This window comes from Sander vitreus, chromosome 1, assembly GCF_031162955.1.
Source record: "Sander vitreus isolate 19-12246 chromosome 1, sanVit1, whole genome shotgun sequence".
Lineage (NCBI taxonomy): Eukaryota > Metazoa > Chordata > Actinopteri > Perciformes > Percidae > Sander > Sander vitreus.
The window spans coordinates 27,729,053-27,746,722 of NC_135855.1; the positions used below are offsets into that span (position 1 = coordinate 27,729,053).

The 17,670-nt window shown below is 40.0% G+C and overlaps 2 protein-coding genes across 2 annotated transcripts; both read right to left on the minus strand.

Annotated features, from left to right (window-relative positions):
- Positions 1–457: 457 nt before the first annotated feature.
- xkr5b (XK related 5b) lies at positions 458–12,646 on the minus strand. Its single transcript, XM_078257857.1, has 13 exons — positions 12,481–12,646; positions 11,049–11,138; positions 10,768–10,873; positions 10,471–10,637; positions 9,238–9,371; positions 9,020–9,098; positions 8,582–8,751; positions 7,981–8,092; positions 7,624–7,791; positions 7,180–7,370; positions 6,888–6,950; positions 6,371–6,551; positions 458–4,825 (listed from the first exon to the last, which is right to left on the minus strand). Exons 1-13 carry the CDS (start codon positions 12,587–12,589, stop codon positions 4,146–4,148), a joined length of 2,250 nt encoding a protein of 749 aa, XP_078113983.1. The 5' UTR covers positions 12,590–12,646; the 3' UTR covers positions 458–4,145.
- Positions 12,647–15,423: 2,777 nt separating this feature from the next.
- On the minus strand, positions 15,424–17,462 carry eva1ab (eva-1 homolog A, regulator of programmed cell death b). Its single transcript, XM_078257869.1, has 3 exons — positions 17,309–17,462; positions 16,572–16,922; positions 15,424–15,536 (listed from the first exon to the last, which is right to left on the minus strand). The coding sequence occupies exons 1-3, from the start codon at positions 17,409–17,411 to the stop codon at positions 15,424–15,426; spliced, it is 567 nt and encodes a 188-aa protein (XP_078113995.1). The 5' UTR covers positions 17,412–17,462.
- Positions 17,463–17,670: the final 208 nt, after the last annotated feature.

Sequence of the window (17,670 nt, forward strand, 5' to 3'; positions counted from 1 at the left end):
TGCTGGCGAGAAGTTTTTTTTTCCGCTGTTTAAGCCGTATTGTGCTGTGGATCACTGACCACAGGAAACATGCTGATTGACTAGTTGCTTTCTCTTCCTTTTATGAGTCTGTCATCTGACTTTCTAAATGATGAGATGGGGAAAATACTGTAAGCACAGCACACCAACATTAATCATTGTTTTACAAAGCAAGTTTAATATGAGCAGATCCTTCTTTTAAAGTAAAGCATGAGTGACCAACAACACTTTCTTATTTAACCAGGCAAACTAACATACATTACATTATTCTTTCGATTCAATGAAACTATTATTTCACTGTTGGTTCACTGCAATAATTGGGTTTTATGAATGTGCCTGGGGAATGTACTTTGCTTGTAATACTGGAGTACTGCAGTTTAATTCAATCAAGTATTATCAAAACAATCAATACAACACAGCACTCTGAGCTTTGATCATGACTAATGACTTTATTTTGTCACATCAATATAGCACAGTTAATGACTCACTACCAATGACCACAGCTTCTCTGTGGAAATCCTTGACAAGATGAGGTGATGCATGTTGGTAAATGGAGGCTGTCTAGTCACTAAGTGACGTTACACTCAATCAGTAAACTAAGTTCAGTCTTTCAATGGAAACAATACTGTCTCTAAACAATTTCACATGTGTAACTTCAGCACAAAACCTTGAAATACTGCACCGTGGCTGTAAAACATTTCATAAAAGTAAATATGACCGAATATAAAAGAAGGAAATAAAAAAAAAAGAAATACAAAATGAGACAAATTAGAAACCAAGCAAAGATTATCAAACACATCAGGCACACAAAGCAAAGCATATTGTTGTAGTATAAAGCAATACAAAACTTTAAGACAAGCATGGCAGCGGAAGCTGCCTCTCTACAAGGCAAAGCGCTGATTCATGATGATCAAGCCAAGGCATTGTTGCAGTCTAAAGCGTGTGCGTAGATATTTTTTTAACTAGTGCACTAAGATACATTTCATTAGCTGGCTTATTGCTCTTGCGTACACATACATTCTAACATGTGTGTTAACTACTGTAATGTGTGGTTGTGTGTGTGTGTGTTTGTGTGTAGTTACAGTGAGTGCTTTATTTCTCTAAAAGAATAGATACAATTCCCTGGATGAACAAGTAACATGCAGTGACTCCTTTATCTATCAGCAGGTATATGGATAATAGTTGATAAAGCATGTTTTTCTCTGTACTTTGTTCCATAAACCCCAAATTATATTCTCAAAGTGCTGCCAATGTTTCATCACCAAACATGTAACTGCTCAGTACATATATAGAGCTTCCTTTATAGTTATTATATGTGTAGAAAGAAAGAAAGTAAAATACAGTAATATAGCATAGTAAAAGAAAAACTGAAAAATAGAAGGCAAATATACATGGAAGACTAATCACACTTCACAAATTCAAATGAATAATATTCATAACATTGTATAATACTGGCATTGGACAAACTTGAATCTCATAGCAGCACATTATACCCAGGATTTACCTTTATGCAACATTTCTATGCCTTGTTTCTCTCCTGGTAGCTACATTATCAAAAATGATTTATACAGTTAAACAAAGGTATGTTCAGTCATACAGTGAGCAATACATGTTGTCATTGCGACAAAAAAAAGATAATAAAATCCATTTTGTCACTTGGAAATTCAGTTTTACTGAGGTAGGAAGTTCAACTGAAGGATAGGTGGAAGGACAATGCATATTTGTGAGTATAGTGGGTTTCAAAAGAGAATACGTTATAGCTGAGATGGATTGTCTGCATTTGAGGAAGTTGTTTCTTGTTTAATACAAAACAGATTTTTTTTATCAAACAACATTTTGCTCTTCAGAAAGTAAAAGTACAGTTTCATGTGCCGACAACAGCTTACTTTCTGTGTGTTCTTCAATAAAACCATTGTGAGTAAATGGATGCCAACAATCCAAAATAATGCTCATAATTAGAGTAGCAAAAATGCAGTAAAATGTTTTACCAATCAATACATAGGCGGTGAAGAAGAATAAATCACTCAGGAAATTAATATCACTTTGGGAGCACAGGAATTTGGGGCACAAGCTTATAAATGTAATGCTAGTCAAAGAAAAGTAGAGTAGATAAGAGTAGTGAACTTCCATCCCAGCACATACATGTATGTTGCCATAGCAACAGTACACAGAACTGATGCTACCGCAGTTCATTATCGTTTATCATACATTGTATCTTCTCATCATTCGTACACTTCCCTTCTTTCATTCAATTCAAAACACAATGTGATTGTCAGGGGTGTTCGTAAGAGTTACCTCCTCTCTGTTAGAACACACACTTATTCATTTTGTCCTGCAGAAATTGTGTGTGTGTGTGTGTGTGTGTGTGTGTGTGTGTGTGTGTGTGTGTTGTACTTTATTTTCTTTGTCACTAAAATGACCAGTTTAATTTCTTTGAAATGGCCAGTTGGGGGAATTGTCTAAATTATGTAAACATTGTTTGTTTACTTGTATATTTATTTATTAGATATTTAAAGCATTTCTGCAGGTCATAAACAAAGTCATAACAAACACATAAAAGATTTGTTTTGATATCAAATATCTGATCATTAAAATAGACAAACAAGACATAAACAAATTCAAAAATGAAATGCATGTAACAATAGAAACATCATCTAATAGTCCTTTAATATTCTATACTGCTTAATTTCCCTTTGACGTATTTTCTTAGTGTAGTCTAGAATATCATGCTACTTTAGCTGTACCTTTTCTGCTGTAAAGTGCCGACTGAAATTATTGTTACAATAAGCAAAAGGAAAGCAGAGCATATAATTTATAAAATGATTTTCCCTTAAACCTTTGCCTTTTGTCAATTGCTTATCTGATAGTTTCAAGAACATAAAGACATCAATGAACAGATTTGACTAATTTACTGATTGTAAAAGGAGTTATGTTTCTTTGTACGTGTCAGTAATGTGTGTAATTTAATGTACTGTACTGTAAACACAGTGAGTAAATGACACTGTGAAAACTGGACGGGTTGTTCAACATCATCTATAGGTTTTGTAAAAAAGAATAAGAAGCATTTTCAAGCACAATAACACCTTTGAAAGTTTGCTTGGATTTGCATAAAGTCTGCATTATTGATATATTTCATAACGCATCATTGGTTTCATTGTATCAGACTCCCCAATGTAAAAAAAACAAACTGACTAGCATTGGCGAGTGGCGCTACAAGAGATTCAGCATGATTTTTGTTTTGTAAACTAGTTAAAGTTATTTTTTCAATAAGATCCAACTTCCATTTAAGTAGGTTTGCCTTGATTCACATGATTGCTTTATAATTTCATCACAGCTCATAATCGCAATAGCATCATAATAATTGTGATTACTTTAACAATTAGTTTACTCCTAAATTTCACCAGAGGTAATCCCAGCTGACTCCACTGCCTGAATAAGCCTTAACTGCATTTGTTTTTTTGTGGTTTGTTTCCAGTGATTAAAAAATGACCATCTAAATAAATGAAAGTGATGCCTCACATTCATTAGCACCTGTGAATTTGTATCTGTGTTTTCTTTTGATGAGTAACACAGATGCAAACTTCTGTAAATAGTGATCTATGTTGTATAGTGAATTATTTTCATCAAATGGTTTTAAAGAACCTCGCCTCATACACATGAATTTGCCAGATGCTTCCCTTTTGCCCTTTTCACAGTAGCATGCGATGAGGTTCATACTATCCCACCCTCCTCCCTGCAGGCACTCCAACCAACCAGGAGTTGCTAGTGCAGCAACAAGGGCCTGGCCCATCACTGACTTCCCTCCCATAAACACTGCTAAATGCATTAATTGGAACATACAGCATGGCCAGAGGAACCACTATTACTGTAAGAATTGAGCCAATGGCCCGCGGTTGGCAAGTGTGCTATCTATGCATCCTAATGTTGTCAGGGGAAACGCATAAATACTAATTATTGTATATCCTTCCATGACTGATTCAAATGAACTGAGCTAAAAAGGACTCTTACCTCCCCACCAAGCCTTCCCCAAGTTAGTTAATTGCATGAATTTGTATATCCTTAACTGCTAAACTAAAAAATCCATCACTGCCCACCCAGTTGTTATTCCCCTTTACCCCCCATCCTACTTACACCATTCTCTCTCTACTGCCCACAAACTGGACCATCTGTTTGCGAGCGTGGGAGATGACTGGAGTGAGTGGAATGATTGCAGTAGAGGGTGTGGTAGCACCAGGAGTTGAAGCAACAGGTGTTGAAGCTCCAGGAGTTGAAGCAACAGGTGTTGAAGCTCCAGGAGTTGAAGCAGCAGGTGTTGAAGCTCCAGGAGTTGATGCAGTAGGGGTCGACGCACCAGGGGTTCCACCTGGGGTGGGGCCTGGTGTTGTACCAGGAGTAGCAGGGATGACAATAACAGGGGACGGACTTTCAGCTCGAGGTTCCAGGCGTGGGGTGGATGTGATAAAACGAGCCTCCCTGATCCGGTAGGGACTTCTGTAGGTAGAGATGGGCGACAACTCGGAGCCCCAGCCAAGATAGCTCCCACTGGAGGGAGACTGTGCATCCGCACTGAAGTACAGCGTGGTGCTGGACTCTCCAGGGAGCGATGTTTTTTTCTCCGGGGAACTAATCAGGAGAGGGGAGCGTCGCTCAGGTGACCAACCAGGAGTCTTGATGTCCAGGGAACCTACGGAGGACGAGGCTTCGGTCAGGGACGCAGCGTTGCTGTCGATGTGGCCGAGGCTGCCTGGTTGCCACGGAGATGAAGGTGTTGGTGAGCCGTAAGCAGCACTCTGAAACTCCTCATCACCTTTGAAAATGAAATCACATTGAATTAAACGGTAAAACGTGTTTAAAACAGTACACATCTCATACAGATAATACCATACATGAGGTACAGTGAGTACAAAGGAATTGTATTATAACATTCAAAAATAAAAAGGACAAAAATACATGTGTTTTAATGCTTACCACAAATCTATACACACTATACTTTAGCAAAGACATTACCATCCATGGCACTTCATAACTTCATAACACTTCATAGTTAAGATTAAAAGATGAAGTAAAATAGCAATGTGTGTGTGTGTGTGTGTGTGTGTGTGTGTGTGTGTGTTCTTGTTTAACTATATTTGTGGGGTCCAAAAACCAGGAGTCCAGTATACTTGTGGGGTCCCGACAGCTTTGTGGGGCCCAAAATGCTGGACCCCACCAGGTTAAAGGTCTGTTTGAGGGTTAAGACTTGGTTTTAGGATTAGGGTTAGAATTAGGTTATGGTTAGGGTGAGGGTAAGGGTAAGGGTTAAGGTTAGGCATTTAGTTGTGATGGTTAAGGTTAGGGTAAGCGGCTAGGGAATGCATTATGTCAATGACGGGTCCCCACAAAGATAGTGCCACAAACCTGTTGTGTGCGTGTGTGTGCACTCAGTGACTAGAAAGTGCATACTTGTACTACACTTACTTTGCATGTGAATAAATATCTCAAATTTCCAAACTTAAAGCGGCTATCAATATTTTTACATTAACAACGGATCATGAATACTTTGTGAAAGGTAGTGCTGATAATAATGAGCCCACAGAAGATTATCACCTGACTCTGCAGTTCCTCCCAGCTCTACAGAGCTTTACAGTTCTTTCAGCTCATTGTTTATCTGTCTGGCCTACAACTTTACTGTTTTGTTTCACTCTCATCGCTCTCATAGAGTCATTTTCAGCTAAAGCGGGCAGCTGTTTTCATTGAAAAAGCTCCTAAAACCCACTGTAGACACAGCAGAAAAGACACAGTTAGCAACCAGCTAGTGAACGTAGTGGAGCATTTAGCAGCTAAAGAGCCAGAAATTGGTGAAAGAGAGTGGATATTGGACTCACATTCATCAGATGAATACTAGTGTTGCTCTGTATTTGCTGGATGTGTAAATAGGTAAATGTTGAAATAAACAAGTTCGCCATATCAACTTTATAAAGCAATGCTATGTCAATGCTGTGTTCACAGCTTGTTTCTGCTGCCCGAAAGTGGCAAAACTAGTTTCATGGTTGTGTAATCTTACAGACAGTATGATCATAGATACCAGGAAAGCAAGTTGTGCTGTTTGGGTATTCAAACAAAGCCAGGTTAAAGATCAACAATGAATGCAGCGGAACACCTCATCAAAAATGTTCACTCTATGTTATCTCCCTTAGTAGATAAAATTGGGAAATAATGAATATACTCTTTGCTGGTCTGCAATAAGGCAGTCAGCATTTATGGACACACAATCTGTCGTATTGACATTGTAACAAACCTTTTCTGTCATCACTGAGTGTGTGTTTTTGGGTTTGTGCACCAGCAGGGTTTAGTGTTTATTTAGACATCCAACCTTTTTCTGATGGTGGAGCGCTGGACTCTTCTTCTGCAGTCTCTTCAAAAATGACCTCTTGGACCGGGATGATCTCTGGAAACCTTTTCATATCCTGGATTGTTGTGGGTGGAGCTTTTCTCACTGGTCGGGCTATTACACTGGAGGGAGCTGGCTTTGGTGGCTGGACCACCTCTCTCACCTGGGGACGAGACAGACAGCTTAGCCTCAGACTGCAGACAGACCAACTGAAAGTATTAGTAGCTAACATGGTGGCTGAGCATTCATTTTACACATGAACAAGATTCTTAAAGCCACTGTGTACAATTGTTAGGTGATTATAATAGCATTGTAATAGTCTAATGGCATACATTTTTGTTTGTAGAAAAATGTGCCAAACATAGAAAATGTATTTAGTCTATGTGTTGCTTACAGCTTGTCCGTCTCCATGTTCAAATCCTACACATAATGGCTTTCAGTATGAATCTACTTTGTTTATATTATTGGTTATGAGGGATACATTAAACAAAGATCTTGCCTGTGGAGCCTGGGTCACCTGTGGTGGAGCTGGTTGAGAAATCTGAGGCTGAACAAGTGGAACCTGACAAATCACAACACAGATAAGAATAAGTAACCTTTTCATGTAATATAACTACATAAGGCTGCATGCCACTAAGTACAGGTTTAGGAAGCAAACATTTAATCTCTCCACTGAAACTAATTGCAATGAAATTCATACTTTTTTACTGTAAAAATATCAGGAGGAAGTCTCTCTACTAAAACCAATAGCTCTTCTATACAGGACATTCAACAACAGGAACGCAACAGACCCGAGGGACATGAGGTTCATCAGGGAAGTGAACTTCTTCAGATAGACCCATCAGTCCGGCCAGCCCCCCCTCGCCATACGACGACCAGATCCTAGTGACATCTCCCGTCTTCATGGCCAAGCGAATCAGCAGCCAGTGGTGATGTTTCCAGCCCTCCCATTGGATAGGGAGATCCATTAGCGTCCCACCTCCTGATTAGATTACAGTAACAACCATAGTCATTCTGTCTATCCACTCATCCATCCTTTCATCCAGACAGACAGACAGACAGACAGATAGATAGATAGATAGATAGATAGATAGATAGATAGATAGATAGATAGATAGATAGATAGATAGATAGACAGATAGACAGATAGATAGATAGATAGATAGATAGATAGATAGATAGATAGATAGATAGATAGATCTTTAACAAGATAGATAGATAGATCTTTAACAGACCGGACAGTGTTGCATGGCGATGGAAAGTGGGTGTGACTTTCTCCTCCAATGACAGTGTAGATCCACGTTCCATGCAGGGTCCACCTATCCCCCTGTGGCGAATACTCTGGAAAATCTCGAAGGACTTAGGGTGGAGGAAACGATAGTACAGCACTAACGCTATCACTCCTGGAGAAAATAAATTTTTAAATAGAAAACAGAGAGGACTTAAATGGAGGCATGCACGTGTGTATTAACATTTATGGATCTTGTAAGAAAAGAAGGAAAATAACATACAGGAGTGGATATGGACATTAATTAAGAGAGAATGTGTTTGCAGTTGTGCGTCTTGTTATACAGTATAGCTGTGTGTCTCACCAATGAGGAAGCTACAGAAAACTGCAGCTGGGATTCCCACAGTATCCCAGGACACCATGCTAAACAACCATGAAGAGGCCAGAAGAAGAAAAGCGTTCTCTAAGAATATGGCCTGAAGAAGAATGAACAGAAACAAGAGGAAGATGGTTACCTTTTTCCACATTTGAAATCAATATTTGTCTCACATTTAACTTTTACATTTATTATTGTAGTATTTTTTTCAGCTAACTGTATATCCGACTGTGTATATATAACTGGTGCATTATCAGCATCTTTGGTGTGGACATTTTTATGCAATATACATGTTTTCAGTGCTTGTATTGGCTCATACTTAACTCATGTCTGTAATGTGACTCATAGTTTCTCAAATTTACATTTTCTGCAAATCAAATTCACTTGCAGAAGAGATCAGTCTCCAATGCAATTCAACGGTTAGACTGTATACATATTTACCTCATAACTTGACGTTTTATCCAATACAGTGTTTTTTCCCCATTTTAGGGTCTTACATGATGTGTGTCGGTGTTTCTGTTTTTGTCAATGGTTCTGCTCAAAAAGTCTGGCACACAGGTATGAACTGACCACAAACACACACACATACCAGGTAGAACCCAGCCATGCGGTATCTGGATTGACCGAACTTCACATTGAGGAAAAGGAAGATGTGAATAGCTCCCAGAACAAGGTTGAAGAGTCTCCATCGACTAGTTGAACGTATGATGTCGGTCTGCTGAGACACCATCCAGAAAGTTGCACCCAGCCAGTGCACGCCTGACACACACACACACACACACACACACACACACACAGCCAATTAAATATTCAACCTTTAACTTTAATACATAAACACACTAATTCAGACAACCTGAGAAGATGAGGTGAACCATAAAAGTGTGTCCTCACCAAGACTCACCCAACAATAGTTAAATATCTTTGGCTAAAACAAGCCACACTACTCACATCCTTTTCCAGCAGAAAATGTAATTGTCAGGTTAAAAAAATATGAGCTTGGAGATAAAGCCTGGGCATCCATACTTACCAATGACTCCCAGGATCCATTGTTTGAAGATACGTGTAAAGAGCATGAGAATGGCAAATCGGGATCCCAACATACTGACCTGCAGACAGAGAAAAATATAGCTGTCACACAAACAAAGCCAAACACATATAAATATGCCGCTCATTATGTAAATTGAGACTGTTATACGGAGGGTGTATGTTGTGCATATTGGCTTCCGGTTGTATAAATATGCCCACCCTCCACAGAAGTCGACAGAGAATGGCAGCGGGGGTCATTTGTAGGTGTCCTGGTCTGATGAGTGAACAGGCTCTGGCGTAGAGGACCAAGGCCCAGGCCAGAGATAACAAACACACCACAAAACACACTGAGGCTGAAGGAGAGAGGGAGGAGGAAGAGAGGAGAAAAAATGTGAATACTTGATACATTGTAATGCTATAAAGGCTATGTACTTTTCATGAGATACAAGTCTGCTGCACATTCACACTGGGAATAGATGGTAGAGAAATTGGTTAAAGCTGCACTAATTGTTTTGGGAAGGGTTTTGGCCACTTGGGGGCAGCAAAATAATATGAAAAGAAAACATCTGACATATTATCACCTTATGAAGTTGTTATGGCAAACGTGTTAGCACAAAGTTGCTCACATCAAGCAGACACAGAGCAACATTCATTTGGAGTCATGTTTCTGGTCACCTGACAAATGTAAGTGCAATATTCACTCTCTTCCAGCTCTGTTTTGGTCTCTACCAACTCCTGAGGAAAATATCTAGTACTATGTTCAGCAGGTAGCCGTCAATTTTGTCTACCGTTTATGAGCAGCGAGACTGAACTAAAACAATGAAGTTGTAGGCTGTTGAACTAAAATGATCAGAGAAGTTGAACTGTTCTGTATTATTGAGGGAAACTGCAGAGATAGTAATAATTGTCTGCAGCTTTGTCACTACGAGCGACACCTTTCACACTAAACAGTTATTTGATCCTCATTGTTTGAGTAACACTATATTTTTACATTTAATCTGCCTATGCTGAAGGAACAACTCGCTCCTGATAAAAAAATCATTGGCACGGGCCGGCAAATGATATTTGCACAGTTGACTTGAAGTCTTGAGTTGCAGTAAAACAATACAGACCATTAGAGAAGTCGACTCTCTCAGGCCTTCAATATTACATTGAACTAGATGTTATGCAGTCCAGTTCCAGTCCCTGTAACTTTAATCCTGATAGGAATATCTGAACTCTGAGCTCAGATGAACCTTTTAAAAAACAGATGAATATAGGAATAATTCAACATTGCTATAAGTACAGCTGATATTATTCAAACAAATAGCAGATCCTAATCTGGGGTGTGAGGAACACCAGGGTACACTATGCAGCAGTGAAAGTGAACCAAAACAGTAAAATTATGGACTGGGCAGCTAAATAATGAGCTGATACTCTCTACAAAGCTTTGTAAAGCGGAAGGGAGCGTACCTGGAGATTTGATTCCTATATCAGTGCAGATGAGCACATAGGTCTGCAGTAGTGTCTGAGGGAGCGTGACCACCAAGGCCTCAAACAGACGTAAAGCAGATGCATCAGCCTGTTGCATGATCTCACCATACACATCCTCGTCTTGCAGACACATGCACTCCCACAGTCTGGAGGCCAGAGATGGATGAAGGGGAGTCAAATTGGGAGAAAGATTGAAAGAGAAAGAAACAGAGAGAAAAAGGAAATGCCACCATATACATCATCATCCTAATCATCACACGCGCAAGGTTGGCCCACCTTTTGAAGATACCCAGGTGCAGTATGTGTGTCCAGGTGAGAGACTTCCTGCGGATGCGTCCATCTGACAGATACCACAGATAACTGAGCCACTGAGGCCCCCAACCTGGAAAACATAGAATGAAACCAATATAAATAAAATCTATCTATCTATCTATCTATCTATCTGTATCGATGATCAAGAATCTACCATTTCTCGGTATTCTCTCTTGAGGACCCCCACTTAAATATTTCTGTTGTAAATATAGATTGATATGTTGTTGTTGTTGTTGTTATCTCACCTGGAAGCAGGAACAGTGCAGTGAAGCCAGCCAGATGGGCATAGCAGTAGTTGTGACCCACCCACAGATAGTACACAAAGCAATAGATCACTGGGGAAAGAGGGGGGGAAACAAATAAGAAATGCTTAAGTCTACTGACCAGACTGGATTGCGACAATCCAAAATCATAAAAAACTCACATCAATGGCTAATACTTATAATAGGTCAGATACACTTGTGTGGTTCTTTTATTTGTGATTGTGATGTAAGCTGTTGCTGTCAGCTGAGTCTGCTGCTGATGCTACAGAAAATTGTAATTAAATGATAAAAACAGACAGATTAACAGGTAAATCACATACACATATTTGGACAAACTTCGCCTGCACACGCAATCGCAGGACAATAGACATCAGCTTCATAAATCACATGCACAATATCACTATAATAAAGCATCTCTACGATAATAGCTGTCTATTTACACTATTACTAATCTATATGTGTAACCAAGTGTAAATAACAGATTAGAAGTATTTTGTATGATGCTGTTTATGTTGCAGTGTTTACATCAGGGCAACAGCATTCCATCTGAGAACAAAGAGCATTTTGTGTTTTGTGAGTGCCACCACATTTTGATATGACCTCTGTCCTGCATCTAATCTAAGATTTATTGACAACAAGAGAGCTGCCTCCTCTCCTCACTTACAGACAGGCTCCTCCACATCACACTGGCTTTGCTGAGCTCTGCAGCTCTGCCTGCCTCCATCCACACATGTAATCTGAACCGTTTAAAGTGCCAAACAGGCGGGCTGTCCCGACAAACTAGGCCGCATCGTGGGGTACGCCCATCCCCTCGTCCATTCATGTACCTCCAAAAAAAAGGGCGCTGAAATATGACAACATGGCTCCGCTTTGTTTTTATTCAGGAGAGATCTCGTAGAAGCTGCAATGACACCGCTGTTTAAAATATGAACTGTGGAAAACTCTGGCATGAGTCTGCAGTTTTGCTGCATACAGGATTTCATATGCCATGTATAAAAATAGGAAAGAGGCGCACTGGTGCAGACTGCAGACTCTGACTCTATTATTTATGACCGCACAAGCGCCGCTGAAGTGAAAACAAATGTCCAACTTTGTATGTTGGATTATTGTAGACTTTGTAAAAAAGACCAACATGACATCCCAAATCCGTCAACTACAATATGCGAGCATCTCTCTTCCAGTAGCTGCAGCCCCCACACACTATAGCCTACATCCTTCACTGTGGCCAAAAAGGCACGCATGCACCCACATGCATGCGTACGCCAATTATGTCAAATAATACACAACAGGGATGAGCGTGGGCACATGCTACCACATAACGATCAATCAACATACGGGTAGTGATAGTTTATTATTTGTGCGCAGGGCGTGTACGTTTAAGTGTGTGTGCGCGTGTCCCAGGTAAATGACTCACGCGCCGTCCTCTCTGCAACGATGAGAAATGCGGTAAAGGCGAAGACGCAAACTTGGCAACACGGCATGCAGGCTCCTCCGTGGCTCGGAGTCGCTGAGTAGTCTCTCATGGCGGATTATGAACCTGAACTCTCAGGTTTACGGTGATAACAGTGTGGTAGTCTGTAGGCCGGTGTTGTTCTGGTCCCGGGCAGGAGTCGGTCCAGCTGCAGTAGGCTGCTCTGTCTGCTGCGTGTCCCCGTCCAAATAACGTCACCGCCCGTCCCGTTAAAGCCATAGCGCCGGTAGAGTAGATAAGAGAGTACCAGACAAGACAAGCACCGGAGAGATGTTATGTTAGGCCTCATTTGTTTAGGCTACATTTACAGTAAGTTGATTCAACATTATCAGCTTGGTCATATAATACATATACAAACCTCTGACTCACACCACAGTGTTCTGGTTACAGAGTTTGGTTTGTAGTGTCTTAAAAATCATATCCAGGGCTTTTTATTAGTTTATGCCGGTATGCCTTGTACCTACATGTAGTGTAATAAGAACAGAATGGGTCATAATAAGACTTTACTCACTTAATTAAAGTAATAGAAGATATAGACCTAGTCCTATTTAAACTCGAGTCTGGGCAGAAAGGAAAACTCCATGTTTGAAATGTTGAATTGCATCAGTTTTCCACAAATCTGACTTAATTTGTCTACAATCCCATTTCCTAGCAGTCATTGTATTTAGTGAATATGTGATATGCCACCTTGAGAACATTAGAGGGCAGGAGGAACCTTTTTTTCTGCCCTCTGCAGAACACTAGTTGAACTAAAACCCTGAAGATTAAAGTGACCAAACTGATTTTTTTAGGGAAATATGGGAGTTCACAGATGAGAAAAAGTGCTGAGCTTCAGCTTCTCCTTGATGAGGATGAAGTTAATGATTACAATGTGGTTAATGGTGTTGCATAAGACGATTCATTTGGAGGTTTAATTAATGAGTGCCATATTTTTATTATTATATAAGCTATGTTTCTGAGTCTCCACACATATTATTTTGACTAAAAGATTGCTTTAATTTGGGCTATTACACTCTTCTTTTTACTTATTCATCCATTCATTTTAATTGTAATTATGTAATTGAAAATAGTTATAATTTCATTGTCCTCTCTCCCTATGGCCTCTGCTCTTTTCCATTTGGCTTTTTAAAGCTGTAAATCCTGAGATGTGGTCTACAGAGTGGAGGCCTGCTCTGGGGAGTAGGGGCACATTATGAACACCAGGGGGGGTCTGACTCCAACAAGCGATCATTCTCACAGCATATAAATGATATACTTTTTTTGTCCATAAGATAGATAGATAGTTTATTACAGCTTTGTGTTCAACAAACACAAATGGTTATGTTCGTGTGTGTAAAAGTGAGCACTAGTAACTGTGACTGGTTGGTAAGGGCAACTGCATAGTGGTGATATTGGGGGCGAAACTTTTGGGACAATTTCTCATTGTTATTCTGAGATGCTTGATAAATATGTCCCCATTGATATAACGCCCAAACAAACAAGACCCAGCCCAACCTCCAACTCTGTGATGTAATAATGTATGTTTATGTCCATCCTAATGCTTTCCATTAAGTGTTACTCACACTTGGGTCACTAGTGTGGCTGCTGTTGCTGGGACTCTCATTATACTCCCAAGTGATGTTCTGTGCTTCTTGCAGAGTCACTGTGGCTCAGAGGTGAGGGTTGAAGCTTTATTATTGCTATATATTCTTATAAAGACGTGCTAAATGAAGGTGAATAGAATAAGAAACTTGTGACAGATTGAAGCTGCCCTCTGCCACGGTGCCTTGTCTACTTTGGGCTGTACTGTAGGCCTTTCCTCGGGTTTAAGGTGGATTTTTGGGGCAACATCGGAAAGGGACTGTGTATGCATGTACACCACTGACCTGGACTAGAGATACCTTGTTATTGCAAGGTTATAATTGGTAAAAATTCAATATTAAGTTTTAATGCTGTCAACAAGATCATTCTCTGGACATATCATCTGTTCTGGACTCCTACCAGATGAGATATATGTACAACATACAGTACCCAAAGACACTTAAAAACTGTTGATGGAATGTGAGCCACAATATTAACTTTGTCATAATTTTACTCAATATGTACAGAAAACAGCTTCAAAAATTGGAATTAAAGTTTATAAATTTTTTTCAGCTCATTACCAAATGAGCCAAAGAAAGAAAGGCAGCATTATCTTCTCAAACATGATGACCTGCTGTCCTACGTATGTCCTTGTGCAACAACACCTGTAGCTGATAAGCCTCAAGCCTCCAGATGCAACCAACAGACTTATTAGGTTATACCTTTCATATTTTATCAACCCACCACAGCCATTGAGTGTCCTTCCTATAAGTATTCTCTTTATCTGGGGATTTATAGCAGTATTAGCACCAGTATGTGTAAATGTATCTTTGCATTGAGCTAACGTCTCTCCCTCTGTTTTTTAAAAGTTAAAAATTTGTGTTAAAAAATTGAAAAGTTATAAAATCTCTTTTACAGTTTTCACCAACAGCAGTTACATATTGCAGTGTGTTCTCTGTAGATCCTTTGTGTCATACTTGTTGGCTTTTAGGGGCACAAGGACATTATTCTTTCAAACATTATATACAGTGTCATCCTGTATTGGAGGACTGAGCCATCATAACTCATATGTTTTCCTTTTTTGAGTGGAGGGGACTGCTCCCGGCAGTACTGTCACTAATAGTTTGATCTGTAAGAGTCTCTTTGATGCAGTGCAGACAGCACTCCCAACCTGATGGTTTGTGTTCATTTTATCCATATTTTCTTTTTTCCTATGCAGCGCTGTGGAGATAGGTCTGGCAGTGCAAGACTAATTCACAGTTTATCCATCTGCTCTTCTGTCTATCTTCATGTCTTTCTGACTACTGACACGTATTTGATTATGTGTCAGTAATATCTGTTGAGGCTTTGAGTGACTGTACTGATGTCTGGTTGTCCGTTCATCCAGATCTCTCGGAGAATCCGCTCCCGCTCTTCCAGCCTCTGGGCCCGGTCCAGCTCTGATGATATATACACACACACACACACACACACACACACACACACACACACACACACACACACACACACACACACACACACACACACACACACACACACACACAGATTAAAGCACGTCCATACACTGTCCATTCACATAACAATCAAATTTCACATCACTGTTGAAAGTATAAACATGTGTGTGTGTGTGTGTGTGTGTGTGTGTGTGTGTGTGTGTGTGTGTGTGTGTGTGTGTGTTTGTGTTTGTGTGTATGGCTCACAGAGATGTACCGATGAACAGTCTGTGAGTGAGTGAGTGTGTATAAATGTGCATTGACACATTATTAGGCAAAAATTCCATAACAAATAAATATTTCTTCAAAACTGCCTCTCCCAATAAGTCTATTTCATCTTTTAAATACTTGTATAAAACATTTTTACACAAATATTTAAAACAAATTTATTATTTTACTCACGTACCAGTGTTAACTGTTCTGCAATGTTTGGCTCTGCTTATCTACTGTTTTCTAATCCATTTCGGACTTTGAGGACTTTATCAAATATGTAAAAGTACTGCATTTCTGTAACAGGTAGGTAGGGCGAGATAGGGCATGTCTTGGCGGAGGTCTGCGCTTTCCAAATGCCGTTCTAGTTATTACTGTTTTTAATTCATAAATTGTAGGAACCGACAGAATGACATTTTACTGGAATGGTATTTTATATGATTTCACATGACAAATAAATTGATTGATTCATTGTTTGATTCATTGAGTAGTTTCTAAATTTCCATCACTGCATTTGTCATTCATTGAGTGCATTTAGTTATATAATGTACTGCCAAACATTTTGCAAGACTGCAACTGTGTGAGAAAACAGTTGGCTGTTTGGATCATCCTGGGGCATCATAGCTGGAAAACGACACCTTGCTGTTGAGTCTTTTAAGTCTCATTTATCCTCTGTGCTACCTGGGCACTCTATGAGATATACTAAATTGGATTAAATGGTCTTGATATGAGGCATGACTCATCCTATGTGTGTGTCTGTGTGAGAGATACCCTCAGCTGATGTGAACATGGTGGCGTGCAGCAGAGCTCTCTCAAAGCGTCTGCGTCTCCGTGAAGACATGTCAGAGGTGTCATCCCAGTCCTCTGATTCGCTGTCCCCAGCAGGCGCAGTCCCTCCAGAGGCAACAACAGCAGTGTTGTCTGGATTGCTGTCAATGGGCTGATGGAGGGCACAGCCGTGATGGCGACGGTGATGATGCCTGTTCCTGTGGCGATGGTGCTTACTGTTGCCATAGTGACAGTCTGCTCGACAGTGTATCTGGAAGACGATGGCGCAGAGTGTGACAAGAAGGCCAACACAGACACCGCCCAGAAACACCAAGGCTGTCCTCTCAGGTTGGTCTAAGAGAAACAGAAAGAAAATATGAAAAGTTTTCAACAAAGAAACAAGTTTAACTTATTGCACATCTGCTACATTCTAGTTTATAAGATAATATGATGATTTATTCCATTCAGGAATCAATATTTCAATTGACTGTCTAAGTTTTATCTTTTAAACAGAGAGTGTTAGTTAAAATGAGAAATGCATTCAATAGGGATCCATATTAGAATCATTGGAAGACCTTGTTCATAAAGTGTGGTCCAGGGGTCCTTTAGGAAATCCATGGCATCACCAGAATGGCCAACAACGCTGTTCCTTAACTTCCTTGATCTTATACAGTAGCACAACAAGAGTATATTGATGACTACAGACAGTCACACATGGCAATTTTGCTGATTGGACCTACCTGCAATGAAGGTGTAAGCTGCCAGTATGTTGCTAAGGAATGCCATCTCCTGGGATACCACTTTCACCTCCATATTTGGGGTTCCTGACGTGGGAGCGCTCATGATTTCACAGCCAGTTCAGCTTATTGTATTCTCCTGCAGAGGTCAGTGGAGTTCATACTTCATCCCTCCCCTAGATTGTAGGTTTGAGGGGTGGAGGAGAGGACAGAAGTAAGACATGATAGAGGGTTAGAAACAAGAAGAAAGGGAGAGGAGGGTGAGAGGGACAACAAGGACTAAGCACAAGGGACAGTTAATGAATAACGTACAGATACATGCAGATAGTCTAAAAGGATGCTTCTCATTCCTCATCTACCTGTAG

Coding starts and splice junctions, on each gene's coding strand:
- xkr5b (XM_078257857.1), bottom strand. CDS start 12,589: ATGAGAGACTACTCAGCGACTCCGAGCCACGGAGGAGCCTGCATGCCG. Junction 10,638..10,767: donor CACCTGGGTATCTTCAAAAG/GTGGGCCAACCT, acceptor TCTGGCCTCCAG/ACTGTGGGAGTGCATGTGTC. Junction 6,951..7,179: donor ATGAACCTCATGTCCCTCGG/GTCTGTTGCGTT, acceptor GTGATTTGTCAG/GTTCCACTTGTTCAGCCTCA.
- eva1ab (XM_078257869.1), bottom strand. CDS start 17,411: ATGAGCGCTCCCACGTCAGGAACCCCAAATATGGAGGTGAAAGTGGTA. Junction 16,923..17,308: donor AGCTTACACCTTCATTGCAG/GTAGGTCCAATC, acceptor TGTTTCTCTTAG/ACCAACCTGAGAGGACAGCC. Junction 15,537..16,571: donor CATGTTCACATCAGCTGAGG/GTATCTCTCACA, acceptor ATATATCATCAG/AGCTGGACCGGGCCCAGAGG.